Genomic DNA, 24,787 nt, shown 5'->3' on the forward strand with positions numbered 1-24,787 from the left:
CTCTGGTATTACCTGCCAATTAATACATTAATGCACTAAGGAATGCTCTCGAATCAAAACAGAAGATGCACGATTCATACATACACAATGTTTACCGCTGCTCAGTATTCCTGACATTATTCCTACGCAATTCCATGGGAAAACTCATATCAGGAAACACGGGGAAAGTCCCTCTTGATATCACTGCATTCAGACAAAAGCCCGGCTACCTGTGCTGACAAACTGCAGTGCGCGTGAAACAATGGGGGCCCAGGAGAATGCTACATCTGCAGCTGAAAAATGTCATCCACATATATTCAGATCAATGGCTGCGCTGTGGACTTACGACTCAGGAGTAAAATGTTGCATTTGTTGCGGCAGGTTTGGCTCCTTTGGCCCAATATCATCCAGAACATGGGTAATCGCTGCAGGCAGTGGAGCAAGAGGTCTTATCAGATGACCTTGTGGCCTTGCAATAACAGCGTCTCTATCGTGCCTCCGCAGACATCTATCTGGCAGCGGCGTAAGAGAAAAACAACAAATACGGCCTGCGAGCGCCCGTTGTTTTCTCAAGATGTTTGCATAAGTCTGGATGGACTTTTACCAGAATTGAAAGAAAATATAACAAAGTAGGGAAGACTTTCATTCGTTTTCATTTTGAGGGCCGTTCAAAAAAAAAAAAAAAGTAAGTTTGCACATTTTATGACAAGCTTTACAGCTTTGGCCTTGGACTAAATCCTGCCTCCGTATCAAAAGACACAGATTTACTGAGTAAATCAAAGCGGACAATTTCCTCAGCTTAGAGGAAAATCCCTCAACGGAGAAGGAGCTGATAATGTCCCAAAGTACCCGCAGCTTCCTCCCAGATAAATAAATACATAAATAAAAACGTGCTCGGCCACTCCAGATTTATTATTCCCCTGCAGGCTGTGAAGTAGAGGCTTATATTGTTTATAATAAATAAGTCCATTAACAGATTTAGCCCAGGTGGCGTAACAGGGGTCTCTGTGACATCCCCTCACCACCTCGGTCCCAGCGGGGCCAAACTGCTACCATTTATGGCGGTGATAGTCAAGGAAAAAGGAGGGCCTCGGAGGTTAGTGTTGGTCTGACTGGGCCGAGGCTGTGTCACGTTTTCTGGAGTGATAAGAGCCGGAGCAGGAAGCCGTGAGAGGGCAGGAAGGAAGAGAGCTTGGGTCTGGAAGGAGAGAGGGGAGCTGCAGAAATGGTAGATCTGGGTAAGGTGAGATGTCGGAGAGCAGAGCAAAGGAGCACGAAGGAGGATTCCTGTGCATATGCGGGGAAAGCAGGCAGTTGCCGTGCATGTGGTGCTTGGTCTCTGCAGTGGTTCATGCACGCAGGGAGGCGGGAGGAAGCTCTGCTGGGAAGCGAAGGGGGAACCTGGGGTCCAGGGGGGAAGTGAGTTAGTGACTAAATTTGGTCTAAAAAGCCACGCTACACATACACCTGCTTCCCGCAATCAAACAGGCCACACAATAATGACAGAATCAAACATCAAGGTTTGGTCTATCAGCGCCAAACAGCAAGAATAGAGAATTTAAAAAATACAGTTTTTTCTTAAAATCACAGTCGTAGTTCAGCGTTTTTCCGAGACTCTACCTTCATGGACGGTTTTGTGTGTGTAATCCACATGCTTCCTCCTCCACCTGCAATCACATGCCAAATTTGATTTGTGACTGCATGTCGCATAAGGTTACAAAACTACTTGTGTCACAGTTTTTGTCGACTCAGGATGACTGAGTGGTAAAGAGACAGCCAGTTTTTTAAAAGTCCCGTTTACCACAAAGCATGTGCAGGGCCATTTGTGAAGAAAGTACGCAAAACCCTTTGTTTAGTGAAAACAACCACTGCACAAGACCTTGAACGCACCGACCACATGATGAAACATGGTGGTGGCGGCATCATGCTGTGGGCATGCATTTCTTCAGCAGAAAAAGGGAAGCTGGACAGTGTCGGTGAGAAACAGAATGCAAGGAAGAAAACGTAGTGCGCCATACCAGATTCGTGTGTTAGAATGGTCTAGTCAAAGTCCAGACCCAAATCCAAGTGAAAATCTGAACCTTAAAATCGACGTTCACAGATGCTCTGCTAATCTGACTGAGCTCCAGCTATTTTTTGGGAAAACATTAATTTTCTCAATGTATAAATGACGAATGTTGGACACTAAATATTGGGTTTTTATTCACGAAAAATTATGAAAATGATTTTTTAAATTTTCCTCCCACTTCACAATTAGGCACTATTTTAAGCTGGTGTAGCACATTGGTATTGTGGTTGTAACGTGGCAAAAATATGGAAAGGTACTGTCACCAGGCACTGTACTACGCATTTAAATTGAGAGGTTAAATAAGCTATTCTTTAAAGATCTCTAAACACCCAAATTTGTCTTGAAAGCTTCATCATGCTGGAACTTTTCTTGTATTTTATTAAGCGACTCTAACAAGGCGCACACCTTCCAACGGCTAAATGTGTGTTGATTTTAAACATCATATTATGTGTTAGAGATACTGTTGCTGTTTTATTGTGTCTATACTTCATCCCAAGATGATTCATCCACTGGTCAGACTTAGGTTTTAATATATTTTAATTCAATTATGAACAGGAGATGAGATAGAAATCTCTAATAAAATAACAAAATAAATAAAAATAGAAAGAATATAAAAATATAAACATGTTCCCATAATGTCAGCTGGTTCTTATTCAGCTCAAAACTCCAGGCTCAAAATTATAACAGATCATGCAAACACTTCTTTAAACCAGCGTACCTTTTGCATTACAGTGGATCTGCACCTGCTTTCCGTTCAACATGGACTGATTCACTTATTTCCAGATTCTTCTGGGGAACGTATCTCCAAACTATTCACTGAAAACCTGCCGTGTGTTACGTGTGTCACCACTTTGGTTATCTCATCTCTTCGGTTGGAGAGCTTCGATCCTTTGCTCCTAACTGAGGACATTCAGGCTCTTGATTACAATGATATGATACTGAATACTAATAACACCTCCAGGGAATCCCTCTTCAAAAATTGTTTTAAAGCTAACCAATGCTAGTACAGTGGTGTGTTGTTTCATTAAGTTATTTTTTTTTTATCAAAGTCTTTTTTTTTCTCTTTTCAAAAACTAGAAATATAACATTCTTCTTCTCCAGAAATAATACAGATTTTTTTTTTTCCTTAAGCTTGACTCAAGAGCCACTTTTTGTTTAGGCCTACAAACCTTCCAATGGGATTTTATGTGATAGATCAATACAAAATAGTGCATGATTGAAGGAGTTGTTTAGATTGAAGGAAAATAATACATGGTTTTTAAGGTTTACTAATAGAAATCTCAACAGAACCAGTTTTGGTTGTAATTACTGATTATTATATGTCTCCAACTGGCTTTGCAAGTCTAGAGATTTGTGTGATGTTGCCACTCCCATGTTTCAAAGTCTGTGGTATCGCCTGCACGGCATGTGACAAGCTGGACTTCTTATGGTTTTCCTTCAACAATGACTTTCACGTCGCCAATTTTCAACAAAAACTTTGGGAATTTGCAGCAATTAGTTGCCATGTGAACAGATTCTCACTCCTGGTTTTGAATCTCTGCATCTCCTCCAGAGTTTTCCTCTGAATAATCCCCTCTTTGCCCAATCGGTCAGTTTGTCAGAGGACAGCGGTCTGTTGCACAATATTTTATTTAGTACTTTCTGAGATGCTATTTGTAATCACTTTTAATCAACTCCAACTTTACAATTATGCACTACTTTATGGTGGTCCATCACATACAATCAGCAGATGGTAAATTGCAGTTTGTTGCTGTGACATAGTTAAACATGGAATAGTTCTGGAGGTGTGAATACTTCTGCAAGCCACTGCATCTGCCAACTGGAGCAGAACCAGCTGCTCCAGGAAGTCCATTGTCTGGTACGTCACCACCCTACAGTTAGACATTCAGCTTATACGAAACAGACATAATGCTCTTTCGGTTTACGTCAAACTTTGGTTAAATTGTCAACATTGTTGATGTTTTTTTTTTTTTCAAGATATTAGAGGAAGTCAGCAGCCGTAATGTCTGTTAAAAGATGAGATAATTATGAAGTCTACTGAGCTCAGGGTTGATTTTCTCCATTTTGAGATCTCCCAGGTGAGAATATCAGCTGCTAGGTTCCACCACACACTCATCCTTCACTCTGTTTTTAATCAACCTGCTCATCTAAAAAGGATTTCTCTATTTTTGAGATTTTAATCCAGCGTTCTGAGATAATCTCTGAAAAACTGAGGGATTGGATGAGGGAGAAGCACGGAGGCATCAGAGCCACTCAGCGTCAGCCCTGCTCTCGCAGTTTTCCACCCACAAGGCATCCAGTTGACCAATGAATCACACTCCTCCTGTAATTCCCTCTCGGAAAATTAATTTTTGGAGCCTCCAGGATCGGTCATGTAGGTCAGATAGTCGACTCTGTTTGGGTCGATTTTCAACCTGACATTTTTTTCTGTCAGGTTGAAATGTGGAAGGAGTTAATGATGGTCAACCAAAACCTTCAGATATCAAGTGGAAAGGAATCCAAGAATAAATATTTGGTCTATGCGGCTTTATACAGCACATTATGAATGTATAATACCTGTTTATTGTACAAAAAACAATAAATTCACTATTCTCATGTCTTTCCCCCAGAATGTGCTCCTTAACACGTTTTGCTGATGATTTATGATCCGTTTAATTTGAAGAGTCAGCGCAACTGAGGGAGCCCTCTGCTGGTTGTGGCAGGTACTCCACTCCATCAGAGGAGACGCTGGTGGAGTTGTGGCTGTTACCTCAACTGTATAAAGTTTTTAAGCATTTTCTTCCACTTTAGATGCAGCAATAAGATATCAGTGAAAAGTCACTGTTGAGTTTGAGTTAGTAAGTCATTTGGGAAATTATGTTTAAGGTTTTTAAAAAACAAACCAAGTTCTGGAAGTGTAGTAATGCATCAACAAAACAGAAAAAAGAGAATATTTTGCAATCTTATAGTTAGAAATTACTTCAGTGAATTATAAAAGCTTTTCTATAAAATTTCCTCTGACTTCAAAGTGTAGGAAAATAGAAGTTTTAAGCAAACATTTGCTTTCAACAGAAAAGACAAAATGAAAATCACTGTATTTTACTAAGAATGTAAACCCTTTTAATTATATTTAATTATTAAAACAAATCTGAAATGTGTGGCTTAGATTTGTATTCAGCCCCCTGCTTTCTATCTTTATCCATGCTGACCAGTTTCAGTGGATCTTTGCAGCTCCTCCACAGCTAGAATGGGCCTAAATTTAAATCAGTTTAACTTTAATCTTGCTTTAAACTTTATCCCTGACCTGTCTGCTGTACTCCTGTTTGTTCACTGCCAAACCCTGATAGTGCCACTGATGTTACTCTGGGATTAAATTACATGTTGCTTGACTCAATTGGTTGCACGGGGTTTTATTTAGGGCCATCAGAATACAAGGGGTTGGTTAAAATCTCAGTAAAATACATTGGAGTTTCTCATTGCAACAAGACAAAACAGTTAAAGTTGGAGGAACATCTAAACATCTGTACCAAGTTGGTATCAGATAAATACTTTATTTTATCAACTCTACAGTAAAAAAAAACATTTTGCTTATTTAGAAATCAATGCACACAAATGTGCTTTTTTAAAATTGTTTCTGTTTATCGTGTTAATATGTTTTTATAAACTTCATCCGAATTCTTTCCAAGGTTTAAAATAATTCAAAGGAAAATCTACAAAACGAATAAAGGTCAAATGTTTGAATACAACATACTTAAATAATAAGTATCGGTATTGGTATCAGTATCGGTGATACTGATCCTGTAGTTACTTGATATCGGATCAATACCAACACATACAGTACAATATCGGATCAATACCAACATATACAATATCACACACATCCAGTTAAAGGTGTAACAATGCTTTTAGCCAAAGGAGAAACTGCTTGACAATCAAAAAGCCTTTTCTCTCCTCAAGAAAGTATTTTTTTTGTAATTAATAAGGATTTTCAACTAATCTGAATAGTTTGCTTTATTACAGCCAGAGAGTCTAGCCTCTTCTTGCCCTCTCAGGTCTTTATTGGTGTCCTGTAACTGTAGGGCCGCTATCAGCAACTCGGATGGGGGTGGATGGCTGGGAGGGTCTCTCTGGCTGCCACTAAGCAGTAAATAAATATGAGCCCATTGTATTCCAGTAGCCTCTCTGTCCTTGCTCTCCCATGCTGAGTAAACGCCTACGTACAATGGGAGGCCGGACTGCCTTGTCATTCCCTATCCTCCGGCTTTACTCCGGTGGGTCCCCTGCCTGGGAAACCAGTGGCAGCTGGAGGGAGGAGGAAACAATGAAAAAAAAAAAAACATCTGACATTGGATTGTTGTGTCACTGCAGAAATAATATGAGATTATTTCACTCTTCTCTTGATGAATGAAGCTGAAACGGTCTTTTGAATCCAGAAGCATTCAGTTCTTTGGCTAAAGTTTATTTACATGCTGGACTCAGTTACATGTAGAATGTGTTGATTTAATTTTCTGAAGAAGCTTATTACTGCACCTTGTTATAGTTCAAGTCAAGGATGTCAATAAATGTACGACTTTACACTGTTTTAATGCGGAGAGATGAGCTCACTTTCATTTGATCAGTCAGCATTACGTCCTGCTAAAACCATAATACTTGGAGAGTGAACAAAACACTTTCAAAAAACTTTATTTTGACCAAATACAGTTGATGATCCACCTCATTTGAGATCATATTAATAAGTAAGATGTAACATTAAAGTTAAGACAAGACGAGATGTTGTCTTAATCTGATATTTTGTCCCAACTGAAGCTTTATTTATTCAGTTATTAGGTTAGAAATATATATACTGTATGATTCATCACAAACTGCCAAACTACATCTTATTACATCTTGCACCTGTCTGAGGAGCAATTTGCTAAGCTAGCACGTTTCTTTTGTGTTTGTGAACAACGTTTTGATAATTCTGCTTTTACCAGGTTTTAATGTGGTTCTAGGTAATTGTGTTTGGATGAATCTTATGCTAGAAGTTGTTTTCTTAACCCATTAACTTGCTTTGCTTTGAACATGGCAAAATTAATTGACTAGAGTTTTAACACTTTCTAGATTTGTCGCTTTTACTTGTTCTTACAACGTTAGCAATAACATTGGTATTCTTCCTCTCAGTTTTAAAAAATACACTAAAACTTTACCATATAAAATGTGTACATAGGAATCTGGATAAACTAATGACAAGAGTTGCAACAGAAGATATTTTTATTTCCTATTTTTTTAGATTTGTAGTTTCAACTTGGTAGAATCTGTCCCTTTTGTGCTACTTGGCGAGGAGAAAAAAATGTAAAAAAAAAACCTGAAAGTTGTGGATGTTTCTGGCACCTCACGCTGCTTAGTGGAGCTTCCTGAAGTTTCTCTACAGGAAGTAAACTAACCAGGCTGCTAGAAGATATAAAAGTTTCTTGCCTGAAAGCTGAAGCGAGGCCTTGAGCCAGGTATGATTTCCCCCACGGGACAGTATTATTCAGGCCCTCGCCGGCTCCTGAGGGGCCCGGCATGACGCTGCCAGCACCAGGCGCAGGCGGACGCTGCATGCCTGTAATCACCGATGACACACATGAAGTAGTTTTCCAGATCGGTTTTCCTGCCTTTCCAGCTGAGTATGGGGCAAACAGCACAGGAAGAATAACACCAGTTGCAGCTTGGCTCAGGGAATTTGCCCTTTACAAACACTGCGCAATTAAAAAAAATAAAACTTTAAAGGCACGTCGCTCCGCGCTGCTTCTGTGTGGGGGGGGAAGTGAGGCTACGTCCTGAGAGAAGGTCCAACCTTCCTCATATTCAACAATAAGCTGCCAATCAAACCTAGCACTGTTTACTCTTTCTTTGCAAGCCAGGCCTTGAAATCAAAGCCACTTTTCTGACACGCTGGACTTGTCCCGTGTGCATGTTTTACCTTTATCTCAGCCACTTCTGGGTGTTGAATCAGCGTTTTCCTGTGAATCTTTGTATTTGCACAGAAAACTTTAAGAGCCAATATTGGAGTGGATCTCTAATGTACGCTTATAGAGTTTATCACTCAGATGTTTCTGTGTCGCTTAGCTGAAAATTGTCTTTAAGAATCAGTCAAATTTGGCTTCCTCACCTCTATTTTTGTGACTTGACCCTTTAAAGAATCTCATGACCCTCTCTGGGAAGCTCTGTCAGTGAAGACTGGGAGGTTTTTTTTTTGCCACCTTAGCTTTAATTTACACTCTTTTTACCTAAATGATCTTTACAACAGCGGCTTAGCACACAATGCGTCACTGTCAGGTGCCATTAGTAACCTTCATGCACACAGTGCTCTTCCTGCTGAGGTTGCATGGGGTTCTGTAGGGGTTTTACCTGTTAGGTCAATCAGCGAAGGTGTTAAAGACGCACACAGGTGCTTTTTGACAAGGTAGAGGCTGAAGTGTGTGACTTGTTATTGTATGCAAATGCTGCAGAGTTACTGCACATTTGAAAGGATGAACTAAAAAAGGGCCGTTGTGTTTTTGCATAAATTCCAAGAAGCCTATCATGACTATTTGCATACAGAAACAAATATTGACTTATGTCAAATAAATAGGCACAAAGATATGAGATGCGTCTGAGGAGCTTTCAGGGCAGGCAGACAATATTTCTGCGTTTTCACAGAACAGCAGAGTTAATATTTAGCTTCAGTTGGTCAATTGATCTGTGCAGCTTTCTTTGCTGGAAGATGTTAAACAAATGTAGAGAAAATCATCAGAATATAACTTCAAGATGTTTTTTTTTCTATTTATGCAACCAAAGCATTTCTTAAATTAGGAATAAAAAGCAGAAATGATCCATTTTATCTTAAAGACTACATATGTACGCATTTAAAAAGGTTTTTATTAGTAAATGTGGAATAAGTAGACACCAACAGATGCAAAAAATGGGAAGTAACAAAATTATATAACAATAAAAGGCAGACAACAAACCCAATTTCATTCCTAGCATAAAAACCAATATTATATGCAAAGAGCTCTAATGTGCCAAAACAATAAATAAATGTTAATGTTTTACTTGTTTATAGAGCTGTCGATTTTCTTTACTAATATAAATACCAGAAAGTCTTAGTGAGGATAAAAACAATAATATGGAGCAAATGACAACACTTTGTTATTTTCCATTTTTCATTATATTTTATATTTTAACATGCTTGAAAGCAGCTTTTTCATTACACATCTGGGCTCTGCTCCAAGTGTGACAAACAAAATCCTTCATAGCATTACTCAGAGCATGTGTACAGATCATTTCCTTCAAACAGCACAAGTCCTTCCTGTTTTTGGCACATTAAAAAGTCATTTATCCCTAACAAGAGAGTTAATAATCAAATTACACAGCCAGTAATTCACGTGTAGTTGAATCATTTATTGGCTTTGTAGGGGTTCATAATTCACCAATTCAGTAATGGAGCTGTGATAAACTTCACTTTTTTTTTTTTATTTCAGCTGGACATTATATTTTTTCCATTAGGTTTAACTTTTAAAATAAGCTAATGAGGACACAATTAGAATAAAAAACTCTGACATAAAACATTTTCACATTGTTTGAAGCTGGTGTGAGGGCAGATAATTCAGAAAACTGTTATATGAAAACTGGTCGGCAGCTACATTGCTGCATGCATGCATGGTTGTTTTCTACCAAAATTCCAGCTAACTTCGCATCAACCATTCATCCAACTGCTAACTAAAAAGCGCAGAACAAAATAAGATTAAACTATAATACGGAACTACAGAAGATGGACATGAGGTGAGAAATCATCCACGATGTTCCCAAAATGTAAATGAGACAAAAAAGAAAGAAAAACAGTTTGGTTGTTCATCCCTGCTCTTTTGTTTGATTCCAGGAAAAACAGGACGGTGGTTTGACAATCACCACATTGAATCAGAAACCGACTTCAAAACATATTAAAATCATCTCCTCAAAAGGTTTTAACAGGGTGTAATGCTATCTGAACAAAATAAAAATACACAAGTGTAGAGATTCCTTCAGGGTGAATTACAAAGCATCAGCAGACAAAGGAAAAAGGTAGGACATTATTATTTCTAGAGAAAAATCTGGTAGGATTTTTTTTTACAGTCTGATTTACAGAAAGACACTCCAGCATAACAATCTTTAAAATAGTTGTTTACTTTGTAACTATCCATATAAGTGTGTGTGCATGTTAATACACTATCTGTTCCAGGATCTTTTGAAAGTTTATTGAAAATCATTAGTTTGCTGATACATAAAGATATACTGTTGCATCTGCAAAGCGGGACATAGAGTCAAATTCAGAACCTGTGTTCAACTCAGGCAATCTGTCTGACAGTCATGTGTCAAGAGGTCACCAACACGGTGTCTGTCTTTGGACCGGGCTCAGAGCTGAGCACAGAAAGCCAGACAGTGGAGTGTCCTCTGTGGAGCGCGACCTCTCAGCCCTGCTTCTGTCTGCACGTCAGCATTTCTACCACATTGTGCTTCCAGGATTTCTGGCAATAATTTTTTAAAGTCTTGGACATTAATTCTTTGAATTGATGCATTGATTGTATCATAGATGAACATTTTCAGTGACACATTCTTAGTTGAAAAGCCGGCATTCAGCATATGAGGATCTTTTGCATCTTTTTAGACCTGTTTCAAATACTGATCATCTGCTCTTAATAGTTTTTTGAAGCCCTGACATTTCTTTGCTCGTCTTTCAATTATCCACTTTGCCTATTTTGGTTCAATTGACTGTACTTAATTAATTGAACATGATTACAGTACACATCAATTTGATTTTCTACTCTTCTGTCAAATAGAATCCACCAACTTCAATGTGTTCAATTGGGTTTGTAAGTGATATACCTGAACAGATATAACTGAAATGTTTGTACTTTTTGCAAAAGACTTTGTAAATAAGTACAACTGCATTTTTTGTATGAAGAAAGTTTTTGCGCACCCAGGCACTGAAGGTTTTACCAACTCTTCCTTGCATAACAGCCTACTCTCTGTAAGATTCGTTGCAGCTAATTTAACTCGTATTTTTATCAAGGTGTTGCTGCAGATTCTCAATCAGATTTAGTCTTATGCTTTAAGTGGGCCATTATGACACATGATTTGATCTAGATGACTCTACCGTGTCTCTGGCTGTATGGCTTAAATCATTGTCCTGCTGGAAGTTGAACCCTGACCCAGTCAACAAGTTTCCTTCCAGGATTGCGCTGTGTTTAATTTCATCCATCCTCCATCAACTCTGACCAGCTTCTGTGTCACTACTAAAAAAAAGAAAAACAGCATGACAATCTGAAAACAAGACTTCCTGTGCCTTCCTTGCAACAACATTTTCTCTCACTCTTCTGTAAATGACAAATTTGCAAAGTGCACAATTGAAGGTTAATGCACACTCAGCAAGAACAGAGAAATTACTTCTGTTACCCAAAGTTAAGATTTTCAGGCCAAAACATGCTTTAATAATTGTGCTGTCAATAGATTTTCCAACTTATCTGTGACCTCTCTTTTGATCTTTGTAAAGCTGCTCATCATACCGTTTCATTTGTAAAGCACATGTGAAACAGCAAAAGTAGTAATACTGAATAAATGAAGTAGAGAGTTCCTTTACGGAGAATGAGGAAATGACAAACCAGCACTTTACAACTTGTCAGTGACTCTAACACGTGATTTCAGGTGACAGACAGCAGACAGCTAACCAACAACAACTTGAGTGTTAGCTGATAGTGCTTACAAAAGTCCATTATGCATGTCTCAAAAACAAAAGCACTTAAAAATGGTACATTAGGGTTATAAAGAAGGCAAATCATAAAATGTTTCCATATTTTCCATTCTCTAAAGCTTTAAAAATAAAAAAAACTTCCACCTACACGATGCGGTTAGGAACCTACTATATATAACTTGATCTTGGAGTAGTTTGGGATAAAAACTTGTGAGACGTTCAGGTGGAAAGCTACTGAACCTTCTTGTTGGGACCAATTTGATGAAGTCATGGTAATCTGATAGGCCCAGTTAGTTCATGATTAGGCTTCATGAAGTGATCAAACAGATGTTTAACTCATTGAACCACCAGAAAGCTTTCCCACGTCTCTAAATGTCGCTGCCGCTCCAAAGGGGAAATAATGAAACCTTCAATTTGCTTCACAGCTTCTGCCGGGTAAGAAACTGTCGAGTATGTCACTTCACTGCTTTCCTGTTTGAGTTTCCGCCCTGAGCAGGCGTCCCTGTTGGATAATACTCGGATGGGAATCATCTGCAGACGGCAGCCTCAGCTTTACCCAAACCGCTCTCAGGACAGGAAACTATCGATGACCCTCGAGCAGACGGTAAAAGAAGAGGAGCCTAAAAATGGCACACAAAATCTCAAGAATGTTTGTCGGAGCTGTTTCTTTTTATAGGTTTAGTATAAACTCCAGATATTCCTGTGTCAATAATGTACATACAGAGTTGGAGTATTTACATATTTGATCTGGAGGATGGAAAGTATTTTATGGCTGAGGAATGTTTCCTCTGTATTACGGCATGTTTGACATGTTCGGATTCCACACATTCCTCGGCGGTGATAAGCTCAGACATGTTCCTGTCAGCTCCCAGAAGGTTTTTTTTTTTTTTGACAAATGGAATAATGTCTCATCATTATTCCATTGAATATCCATGAAGTAAAGTATGTGTTGTTACTTCATCCATATTTCTTAAACTCCTTCATGCATGAATTGTGATCCTTTGTGACAGGATTTTTTTCCAATTTTTTATTTTATTTTCTTAAGGCATAAAAAAGGTAGAAAAAAAATTTGTAAAAAAAAAACAAACATTTTTTATTATTTTTATTTTTTTTGGTTATCATTTGTAATTTTCTCCAAATACAAAGTTATTTGAAAAATACATCAGTAGTATTGTTCTTTAGGGGTTATCTGATGTCACAAGTGTCGTCTACAGAAGGAGGGACCCGGTCAGTCGGCGTGCTTTTTTGTCTGTCGGCCATATTGGATTTAACAAAAATAATTCCTTGCATTTGCAGCTGATGGCCAGTAGTTGATAATGTATTTTTTATGTATTAGTGTCCACTTCAGTGGTCTGCGTGCATTTATAACATAAACATCCACAAGAAGCACAAGAAAATGGCTTTTAGACAGCTGTCCACTGTAGTGACCACTATGCATGAAACGGTTAACATTTTATTTTCTAAATAAAAACCCAATGCAAAGTTGCAAAAGTTATTTTGTGTCACAAAGGTATCCACATTTAGTTTTCTATTTCTGCTGTTGTTGATGATAATTTCATCTGCATCTCTGATGATATCACACAGTTGTTTTTCCTTCAGGAAGTTCCTGCAACTGGTCATTAACTGTTGCTAAGGGACCACACTTCAAGGAAAACAAGAAACAGCTTTGACTTTAAGCAAACAAAGGAGGAAGTGTAAGGCCCGAGAGTGGATTTTATTGTTACGCAGAGAATCTTCAGCATCCCCGTGTTGTTTTTCTGCATCTCTGGTTGCAGTTTGTTTTGTAACGCTGTCCTGGGAGTTGAACTGACGTCAGATTTCTTCCGCTCATTCAGGTGGTTTCAGACTGCTGCAAGTCCTTCTTTTCCTAATCAGCTCCTATGTTCTCTCTCTCATCCTTCCCTTTGGTTCTGTGCTCTTCCACTTCCTCCCAACGTTTCTCTGACTCATGTCCAAACTCCCCGTGTTCTCATCGGATTAATCATATTTCTTTGTTTATTCATGTTATTTTGTTTTTATTTGTTTGTTCATTTCATACATCTGCAGCTTAAAATGAACGCCACATTCTGACATAAACAAATGTTATGAATGAAAAGAGTACTTGGAAGAAAGCAGCTATCTCATGTTATTGATAACTTGATTCAGAATATGGATCCTTGTTATGTCACTTTCATCTTAAACAAGCCCCATTTGCAGGTAGGCAAACCAGCAAGAACTGATAATTGTGGTGCTATTCCACCACAATGTAATATGTAATATTACAAAGTCTATAATATAATATTGTAACTTCCTGAAAAAATTTAAACAGGGTATCAGAAGCACATCTGTTAAGGTCTGACGTGCTTCACCAGTGTGCAATGACAGTAACTCTTGCCAGGTCTATCACCATAGTATTATGACTGATCTGGTTCATTACTACAGTATAATGGCTGAACCCCATGCACAGTCAATTTCTGACAACTGACGACTATAAGCTTCGCCCATGTGGTTCTCACTCACAGTCCAAAATAAAAACCATGAAGACAGTGGGTCGTTTATTTCTAAAAAAAAAATGCAACCTTCATACTATTGATTTTAATTCACACTGAAAAATTCTGAGAAATAATAATTTTATGTAAGCAAAATATGAATAGTCACAGGAAATATGTATTCTTCCCACAATGCATTGTGAGACCTGTCTCTGCGCCTGTTTGTGAGACTGCTCACTGTCTCTCTCTGGGACCCGTTGCTATGGTAATCTGGACCTGGGCTGGCTCTCTCTGTCAGACAGTATGCTGGAGACAGAGTTTCTATACTTGGGAGACACCCAGCGTCGGTCTCAAGGACCCTGACAAAAAAACCATAAGCCCTAGCAAAATTTTGAAAACATTTTACGGGAGCAGGCATGTGTATCTATGTCATGACCGACTTTTAGACCAATAGGGCGATATTTGTGCTTCTGAGGGGGAATTAAAAAGAGTTTTGGAGTCAGACCTCCACTGTGCTGTGTGTGTATTTCAGAGAGAAAGATTGCTGATTCTGTGAGACACTCAGCCTCGATTTTTCTCGTTTTTCTCAATTTATGTCGTCATTTTAATTCAGAATCCCACAAAAAGTAACAGCTCCCTTATTGGGATCAAGCGGAACGTTTTGATACCATTTTTGTGGGGGTGCACGCAGCGGTTTGGGCTGCATTGACGGTGATGGAAGAAAAATAAATAATGAAGAACTCGCTTGTTGGGTGTAGAACAGTAGGTTTCTGTCATGCATTGCACAGCAGGCCCCAATAAAGTTTTGCAGCAGCGCATCGCTTCAAATATTAAAGAATCATTTGTCAGAAGTATAAATAAACATATAATTTATGCAGCTGTTGTTATCCTTTGTATGCATAAACCACATATTTCAAAAGAATATTCTGTTACCAGGTCTCTCTGTAAAATGTACCTATGTTGATTGTTAATTTGGACTTAATAATGACACATGTAATTAAAGTAACCAGTATGTTTAGGTGTCTTTAAATAAATTATAAATCTACACCTCTGGAAAAAAATTAAGAGACCACTTAAAATGATCAGTTTCTCTGATTTGACATTTTGTAGTTATATGTTTGACTAAAATAAAGATTGTTCTTTGAACTACTGACAACATTTTTCTGAAATGCCAAGCAAAAAAATTTTATTTATTTGCGCAAAATGAGAAATGGTCAAATTAACAAAAAGAGATGCAGTGCTTTCAGAGCTCAAATAACACAAGGAGAACAGGTTCATATTCATTTAGAAACAACAATACTGATGTTTTGATTCAGTAAGAGTTCAGAAATCGATATTTGGTGGAATAACCAGGAGGTTTTCAATGGGGTTCAGTGCAGTGGCCTCTTAATTTTTTTCCAGAGCTGTAGATTTTCAAATCTCAATTGGAACAAGAGTCATGCTTTTAATGTTTTTGTGTAACGAATTTGTAGATGTAAATCAGAAGAAAAATCTATCACTCAAACTCTTGAGGAAAAAAATGTTGTGTATTCTATAATGTGTGTGATCTTATTTTAGCCTTAATATCTTCGTTTTGCCTGTAAATAATTCTTTCACTTCAGACATCTCAATAATTTGAACTGATAAATCATCCTGTGAGGTAAAAAAAAAAATTCTGATACTCTCACAAAGATAATGCATCGCTGGGTGGGATAATTTTGGAGGGATGCCTTGCATTCTTACATTTATCCAGGACACAGTTTAACCTCGAGGCTCTGACACAGAAAATACCGGAGAGGGAAGTAAACATTCTCCTAAATGGGTAAACATTTGGCAGCCAAAGTTGAACGAGTGTTTGGAGATATGTCGATTTTGGGGCATATTTTTAGAGCCTTTGTGAGATGTTTTAAAATGTAACAGGAAGTTGGGAAGTTTATGTCGTTGGCGCCCACTCGGCTTCCATCGCTGAGCCAAGAGGATCGAGATTAAACAGGGCGAATGGCTCCGACTGTGTGTAATGTAACAGATATTTCAAATAATTTGCTCTCATTCAAATACATACTACAAGATCACTACAAGGGAGATTTAGAGAAAAATCAATAAGTGTATTTATTTCACGCTTCTATCTCATAGAAACAGAAGGTCATAAGTAACTAAACAGCTATTTAAATGTAAAATGTTATGGCTAAACAGCTTTTTCTTAATTCTACAGCAATAAAAGATATTTCTTTCAAGGATTTTAACACATATTTGTGATGTGTGTCAGTAATTGTGAAACACCAGGTCAAATATGTTTATTTTCTTATTTCTTGAATACCAGGATACATTACGTTTTCTAAATAGAGCTTTTTTAAGCGGCTAACACAAGTCAAGTTTATTTTTTCAGCAAAATTAATATTTACTGTGACTTTTATGGATTTAAGATTCCTTCAGAATGTTTTTTTTGTGCAAATATATTGCTAAATTAAAATTTAAGGTTTTCTAAATCATGTTGCACTATGGGAAATGTAGCCCTGTAAACATTTTCTAAACTGAGTTCTTTTGACATTCGTCGCTGTTTTAGCCACTTATTTAACACTTTGGGGTGTTTAATTGTTTTAGAACATTAACCACAGAATTATGAGATTTTTTAAAATTATTTATTGATTCTTTATTTTAATATTTTAACACTGGGAGACAAAGACAAACTCATCACAGAAAAATAAGACGTTTCACCAAACATACAATCATTCATGAGTTATTATCAATTGAAGTGAGACAGTTTAAATAAATAGACCACATTGGTCAGATTTATCACACAGAGCCTCCTCCTCTGTAGCTGCTCTGCTCTGCTGGCTCTGACCCGCGGTGGTTTGGAACAAGGTACTGTTCAAACTCGCTGCGGTCTAAATCATACAGCATGTCCAGCTGAACCTGTTCTAAGTAACACTCCAAGGACGGCCCTGCTGGGCATTGCTGGAGCCCGTGGAGCCTGGACTCCCTCTGGTCCATGAGAGGAGCTGTAGGCGAGGAGAACCCGTGCTGCATGTGTCTTTGCTGGGAGCTAAAGTACGCCTGAGGCTCCGGCTGGTACCCGGGAGGGTTTGAGCGCACAGCAGGGTCGCTGGAGAAACTGTCTGCTGCAGTGGCTGCTTCAGAGTCAGGGACGGCTGGGTTGATGTATCTGTTAGAGTGGAGGGATGAATGAGGGAAAGGAGGTGAGTTGCGGAAGACCTGCTGCTGCTGCTGCTGCTGGTGGTGCTGGTTGTTCTGGAGCAGATAGGTGAGGTTATAGGGAATGCTGAAGCCAGAGCTGCAGAGTGGAGAGGCCTCTGCAGACGGGGTCTTATGGTTCTTCTTCAGCTGCTTCCTCCGACGGGGCCTGTACTTGTAGTTGGGATAATCGATGGTGTGCTGGACCCTCAGGCGCTCAGCCTCCTGCATGTAGGGACGCTTCTCAGCCAAGGGCATAGCCTTCCATGTTTTTCCTGCAAGAAGAGATTGTGATGAATAATCTTTATAAGCATGATTATGTGGTTAAGGGGAACTCTGAAGAGGACTATTGTGAGGATTTCCTGATTTTTTTTTTTTTTTTTACAAAATTTTAAACCTCATTTGGAGGCCCATTTTCAATTCAGAAAGTGAAACTTATATACATGTATTTCTGTTAATTTAAACAGTTGTGGCTTGCAGCTGATAAAAAAACAAACAAAAAATATATATTTCTTAGCAAATTAATATATGATATGAGACTAATTAAAATTATTTTGAATCCAGAAAAATAATGTTAAGACCATTTTATGACCTACACAGACACTGGAAGAACGTCCGACTAAGGAGGATGAGCCCCAAAACATTATTGCTAAATAAGCTGGTTGCTTCATCTATGCAAATTAATGGAAGAAAAAAGTATGGTAAAGTTTAATAGGTAATAAAGAGTGCTTTGGGACACTCGCAAGCCTGATAGCCATCAGAGATTCTAACTTAGAAAGGACATATTTGCACATATAAAAAAACATTCTTGGGTATCCCTATAAATATGGGAATCTAAAAAAAACTAAATTTATTTGAGTAATTAATTCAACATGGTGATGTATTTCAGATGTTATTTTTATTATTGAAGTTTTCAGAAAAATCAGTATTCACAAAATAAGAATGTCACCATATTAAGACAATTAGGAAAACAGTGTAGCGTGTGCCCCATATTGTACCCCATTTTCCTTCCACTCAACTTTCCATTGATATGTGTAGACACAATGTTGCATCAATGTGATCACAAAATGTTTGCATATATTTTAAATATGTCTTTAAAAAAAAATTCTAGATTACCGGGAAACTGAATGTTGGGTTTTTACAGGCTGTAAACCTCAAGCATCAGCCAACAGAAATAAACCCCTGATTTTTATTTATTTATTTATTTATTTATTTTAAACCAAACTTTCTGTGACATTCTAATTCATCAGGATGCTCTTTTTCCATCTACCGTTCACTGCGTTTTAATCTCTCTTGGGGCCCTCAGGCCTCCACATTATTGGAAAAATAGTAAGATAGAATTACCAAGTATTTTGCTGAGATCCGTGTTCTCCAGGTCTGGGTTGAGCTGCGCCAGCCGCCTGCGCTCCTCTTTGGTCCAAATGATGAAGGCGTTCAGCGGCCTCCTGACCCTCTGCTGCGTCGGGGCAGACTTTGCCTCTGGACTGGCGCAGCTGGACTCCGAGTGGACAGACATGGGACTGGAGGGCCCCGAACTCGGGGAGCGCACCTCGCTCATTCTCTGCCCGCCCTCGCTCTCCAGCGGGTTTGCGCATGGCTGGAAATGAGGGGCCGCCTGGCTGAAACGCATGTTTTTATGTTGATGTTTTGTGGTCTTCTCGCGGGCCGCTGTCATCCTCCCGGTGATGACGAGTGATATAAGAGGCCCGCTCCGCCAATGGGATGCCGGGAGGAGTGGATTTAAGGTGTGAATCCTCAGGTTGGTGATGGGGGCCCATCACGCCCCATTCAATGGCCCCTTAAAAATGTCCCAGGGGCGCCTTGAGACTTAAACTTAGCATAAGATGTTGGCACAAACCTGTACATTTCCGTTTACATAATGCGCCGTTGTATATTTGCCCCTTTTCCTCATTTTATCGCTACAAAACAATAAAACAATCAACCAAATTCAATTCTCCAAAGTTGAATAAGTTCACCTTATGTTAGACTTTTAATTGTGTCAATTAAAACTAACTTCCTTTGACTCACTCATTAAAGGCGCATTGCAAGCTCTATTACCTTCTACACAGAAACGGAATCAATAGATCTGTAAGAAGTGGGGAAGAAAAGCATCAAAGTTTTTTTTTTTCTTCTTCTTCCAGCACGTAGAGCTGGTTACTAATTACATTGAGGCTCTCAGTTCTTATCGGCCATTATCATTTTACAGGACTGGAACAAATAAAGAGAAAGAAACGTGATCAAGGCGTGTTTATTGCACGATTAAAGCGCACAAATATTTACTCCACGTACCAGAAAAAAAAAGAGAGATAGTGGACCCGTTGAAGAGAAGGGTGATTAGCTCATCACAAAACGCAGACAATTAACTTTGTCAGGTTTATCGGGTTAAGAGAAAAGATGAAGCATCTTGAATGTAACCCTAAAACTGCTGGAAAATTCCACCACTTTAACGCTTCATTAAAAAACCTAAACCTTTTTCAGTCGTAAGTAACAGATGTTATTTATTTATGTTTCTCAGTTTTGGTGGTTGTTGTTCCTCTGAATGTAAAAAAGGGGGAAAACCTTTTAAATTTGGCAGTTTAAGTGTTAATTCTTTTCATATGTTATTATTTTTTAAATTTATAATGTTTTGATATTGTATAATTTATCCAACCTTTTATACTTATTACATTTTACATACAAAATATGAGCGAAAATATATTAATCCTACGTTAAAGTCTCTAATATTTACAAATTAAATTCGTGTAATTGCGCAAAAAAGCTTCCATTGAAAATATTATAGTGATTTTTGCGCCGTTTCTGTGTAAAATTAAATGCCTATTTACTTCAACGTGGTCTCATCTTTCTCTCTACTTGTCACTTCTATTATTCTTGTTTATTTATTTATTCATTAATATGCATTAATGAATAGCCTACATAAGACAACCTTTATGTAATCACAGGTGTTACTGTTTGACACTATTAGAAATTGATTTCTTTCTTTTATTCTCAAAGATTCCAAAACGTCCATAAGCCCGACCTTGTCACTGTTGTACGCGTCTGCAGAGCTCATGACGGCCTGTTCAAACTGTAGAAGTAAACGATCACAGATGACTATTACACACGGAAGAAGTAAATGCAATCAATAATATATTCCCCCGGCATATTGCAGAAATCCACCCAAATGGCGCACATTTCGTTTTTACCTTGAAGAAAAAGCTAATTTAGTGGCTATATAATTAATAGCTAGACCATTAAGCCCTATTCATTTAACTACAGCGACTGTCTGCTGTGTGTTATGGTTGTTGGGTCGCAGCTCGTTAGAATTAGACATTGAATCCACATCAGCTGTGTTGATCATGACGCACACGCCAATGCGCAGTGAGGACAAGCGCTAATGGATTGAATTAATTAGCTTGAATGACCCAGCGTGAATACAATAACGCAAAGTTTCAGCTGAACGTCATCCTCGCATGGGTTTCATTTAAGGTCATAGCGCTGATTCTTTAAAGATTTTTATCGCAAGTACAATCCCAGAGGCGCACAAATGTTTACTGAGACCCTAGTGAACACATGCAGTTGCATATTAATAAATTATAATACTATAAAAAGTACATTTATTTCTGTAATTCAATTCAAAAGATAAAACTCATAAGCACAGTAATAAATATTTATGTTTGTCCATTTTAATTGGCTTTCTGCTAATTGAACCCAATTATCTTAAATTTTAGTTTAAGTCAGGACAGTTTACTGGTCAATCAAGAACAGTGATTCCTTTGCCACTAAAGCAGCTATTCATTTTTTTGTAAGTGTGGAAAGGTACAAAGTCCTACAGGAAAATGAAACAAAACCTCCCCTATTGTCTACAACACTTTTTCCTTCCACTAAACCTTTCATTAATATATTTGTAGATAGCCCTCTAAGCAGCCATCGTCTTTATCCTCCTTTTTGATGTGTCGATGACTTGACGTGGCTCGGTTTACTCACATTTTCGACTGCTTGGCTTATTGGCTCTTTATTACGGCTCATTAACTCCAATAATGATCTGAGAACCTTTATTCTTAACAACAAGCCATCTCAGTGTGTGGATCTGCATTTTAGAAATGTATTCGGCTTATCCAAGCTTTAATGATCTTATTTACATAATTCCTTTAACTTGTCCTCATCACTGACTTGTGAGTCAGGTATCAGAGCATTGTCTCATATCCAAACAGGCAGAGTGCTTGTGCTCAATGGATACTCTGCTTTCTGAATGGTGATTGTTCTATTAACAATGTGCTATTGTGTTGGACAGAACTCATATATGGGACGCTCCTCTCCGTCTTCTCTTTGCCATCGGTGATGTTCAGGCTGTGCACAGGTGGAGGTGAGCGCTCCTGCTGCAGCCGCACGACGGGAGCAACTTGCTTCGGATCTATGGGACACATTTCACAGCTTCAGGGGCAAAAGGTCTGCGGTTTTTGTTTTCAAAAAGGGGATGAAGCAGAAGCAGCTGAAATATTGAATTCTCCACTGTTTTTCTCCATCACGGATATCGAGCTAACACAGCTGCAAGACCTTCCATGTTGACAAGCCTCTTCTGGAGAGGGATGTGGAAAAGTCCCGCTATCGAAGCTCTGTATTCCCGCTCCATGCCATGACAATGAGTCATTCATAAAGAGCTGCATTGTTTCCATAAAGGTGTGAAGAGGATAGAACAGTGTTGTCTCAGGTAACTATAATCTTCGCAGCATGGGGAATGTGTCGCTTTGTGCTGTATTGTATGGACTCAGCAGGCCGGCATCAAGATACACTCCATTCCATGTTTGAGCAGGTTCAGCAGAGCTGACCCGAGACCCACAGGGGTGAGTGTGAGCCTCCACACACCCCTGTGTAAACGGCACCCTGCCCGGCCTGGTCCGGTCCAGCCTTAAACGTCAGACCCACTGAGAGGATTACATGGTGCAGGCAGGCTTAACACGGTAACATTATCAGAATACAGTGACGCCCCTCCCAGCCCTGAGCAGGAATAGGATGCAGGTCGAACCTGAGTCACAGCTCAGAGTCAGACGTATTACCAGGTTGGGCAGAGAGCGCGCAAAACTGAAACGCTAAACTGTAAAAATGAATTTTAGAAAGAGTTATAGTTGACAAAATTATGAAAATTTTAATTACGCAAATTAGCTTCTGCATAATGTCAAAAAATGAACAACTTCTGACATTATTTATTTCATCTTTCTTAGGATCTTCAGCAGAATTTAACAAGTTAAGTGTCTTAACCAGGCAGCTATTTCTGGCAATCAGCACATCTTGGCTGTGTTTAGTTTTTGGTGTGTAAAGTTTGTTAGGATACATTTAAAATGTATCCAGTTTTAACTAATGTGTCCAAAGCGCTGATGCTAATGTCAAACTTACTAGTGCCATTTGGTGTAGAAGAAGAGAGGACGCCGCATGTAAGGAGGCCTTCTCTCTCTGCTCATTTCCTGTCTGATTACTGTAAATTAATGCTACAAAATACACATAAAAAACAGCAAAGCAAAGCAAAACTTGGCGGGAAACGAAGCACCTTAACACAGAAGCAACCGTTTCCATTGAGCATTAAATTGGGCTTTAGTGGAAATTAAAGTAATCAAAATACAATTAAAAAAACAACCATATAAGTCATTATTAGCAAGGAACAATAGAAAACGATGAGACTTTAAATGGATTAGGATTAGATTCAGTGTGACAATAGGAAAACCTCTTTAAAAGTTACTTAAAATGTTTTTTTGTATTCATTGTCTGGACTGTAAAATGATTGCGGTGTCGCAGGTTTAAAAAAACAAAAAAAACAAAAACAAAAAAAACACTATCTTGGTACTTTAATTGTAGACTAATAATACATGATCTGGTACCAGTGAGCATGTTCCTGTTAAGTCAGCTCAGAACTGTGACTCATGCCTTCACCCAGCCATCAATCATCAGTCTAGCTCCTTTCCACCTCAAGCTGTAATCAGTTCAAAGCTCCACTCAGGCCTCAGAAACAGCCCTATTCTTTGTAAATTAGGAACTGTATTCAGCTCTGATAAGACTCTTTTATCTGCTGAACTGAGGAGATCTACGGAGTGTTTTATTGTCCACGCACTGATTGAGGCTCGGTGGTAGGTTAACATCCCAGCTCTCAGGAATCAGAGCCTGGGCTCGATCCCGCATGCCACCAGACAACAGCGTCACATTTAGCTGTAATTAGACCTAATTATTAACCGAAACTGGTCTCAGACCTGTGAGACAATCCGTCCTAAACGGCCGGTTCAGAGCAGCAGTCTGGCCCTGCTGCTGCATGTTTAATTAAAAACGTGTGAACTGGTTAGACTCAGACATTGGATTATACGGAGGACGCGCCTGAAAGAAGCTAACAAATCTATTGTGGCCAAAGTGAATTAATAGCATCCATTTCTCCCCTTGTTTTCTTGCAGACCCTCTGGATTAATGTTTGTGCCTCAGTCACTCCTCTCTTTCTGCTGCGGCTGCTCGTCTGAGACCTGATACAAATTCAAAAGGATCTGCTGCTTTGAAGATAAGCGCCGCAGCTCTGCCATAAACAATGATTGTGCTGTTTCTTTCCTGTGGCGTGATTTATTTAAAGTATTATGCTGTAAGGATTTGGGCTGGTTTTTCCTGGCGGGGCCCACTGTGTGTGTGCATGTGTGGGTGTGTGTGTGTGTATCCTCGACCTGTGAAGCTTATTGGATAGTTTGGACTCAGGAAAACACTCAGGGAACCACAAGCACAGTCATTGAAGTGAGACCTTTGACTCAGACGGTCTGATATTTACCATTTCCCATAGTACAAACTGTTTTATGTCATGTAACTCACATTGGAGATCTTGATTTTATTTAAAAGAGGCATGTATAAGGGTTAAAATGCCCAGAAATTACAGCCCCCAAATACAGACTATGTAATTGGGTCCAGTCCTGCAACTTTTAGATGCATTTTGCTTCAAAAAAATCTGTCAAATAAGAAGATCATAAGCAAGTAATTTTGCCAGGTGACTCATGTTGGGCCAACGATGCCGGGACTGGAGTTGAATACCACTGATGCAGAGAAAAAGTAGCTCAAACTCAGTCAGATTGGATGTAAAACATCTGTGAACAAGACTCTCAATTGGATTTTGATCTAGGCTTCGACTGGGTGAATGAGCCTCACAACTATGTTTTAATCCAAATCATTTCATGACTATATTTAAAGTTGTTGTAAAAAAAAGGTATTTTTGAATTTGTCCTCTAGCAAGGTGAACCTCCTTCCCAGTCTGAAGCTTCTAACGGGTGTTTACTGTGTTGACCTTCATTCATTTCCCCCATCAACTCCGTTCCCTGTCCCTGCTGAAGAAACGGAGACCCACAGCATGTTCCCCCAGAGATGGTGGTGTGTTAAGTTTTCCATCATTAAAAGTGGTTT

The 24,787-nt window shown here is 38.8% G+C and overlaps 1 protein-coding gene across 1 annotated transcript; it reads right to left on the bottom strand.

Moving 5' to 3' along the window:
- Positions 1-16,879: 16,879 nt before the first annotated feature.
- LOC103456940 (transcription factor Sox-17-alpha-like) lies at positions 16,880-18,968 on the bottom strand. The gene is made up of 2 exons (XM_008396826.2): positions 18,740-18,968; positions 16,880-17,670 (listed from the first exon to the last, which is right to left on the bottom strand). Exons 1-2 carry the CDS (start codon positions 18,951-18,953, stop codon positions 16,997-16,999), a joined length of 888 nt encoding a protein of 295 aa, XP_008395048.2. The 5' UTR covers positions 18,954-18,968; the 3' UTR covers positions 16,880-16,996.
- Positions 18,969-24,787: the final 5,819 nt, after the last annotated feature.

Source organism: Poecilia reticulata, linkage group LG20, assembly GCF_000633615.1.
Source record: "Poecilia reticulata strain Guanapo linkage group LG20, Guppy_female_1.0+MT, whole genome shotgun sequence".
Taxonomy (NCBI): domain Eukaryota; kingdom Metazoa; phylum Chordata; class Actinopteri; order Cyprinodontiformes; family Poeciliidae; genus Poecilia; species Poecilia reticulata.

What these genes read in the sequence shown, in the direction of transcription:
- LOC103456940 (XM_008396826.2), bottom strand. Translation starts at nt 18,953, where the DNA reads ATGAGCGAGGTGCGCTCCCCGAGTTCGGGGCCCTCCAGTCCCATGTCT. An exon ending in GGATCTCAGCAAAATACTTG is followed by an intron (nt 17,671 to 18,739) that starts GTAATTCTATCT and finishes CTCTTCTTGCAG; the next exon opens with GAAAAACATGGAAGGCTATG.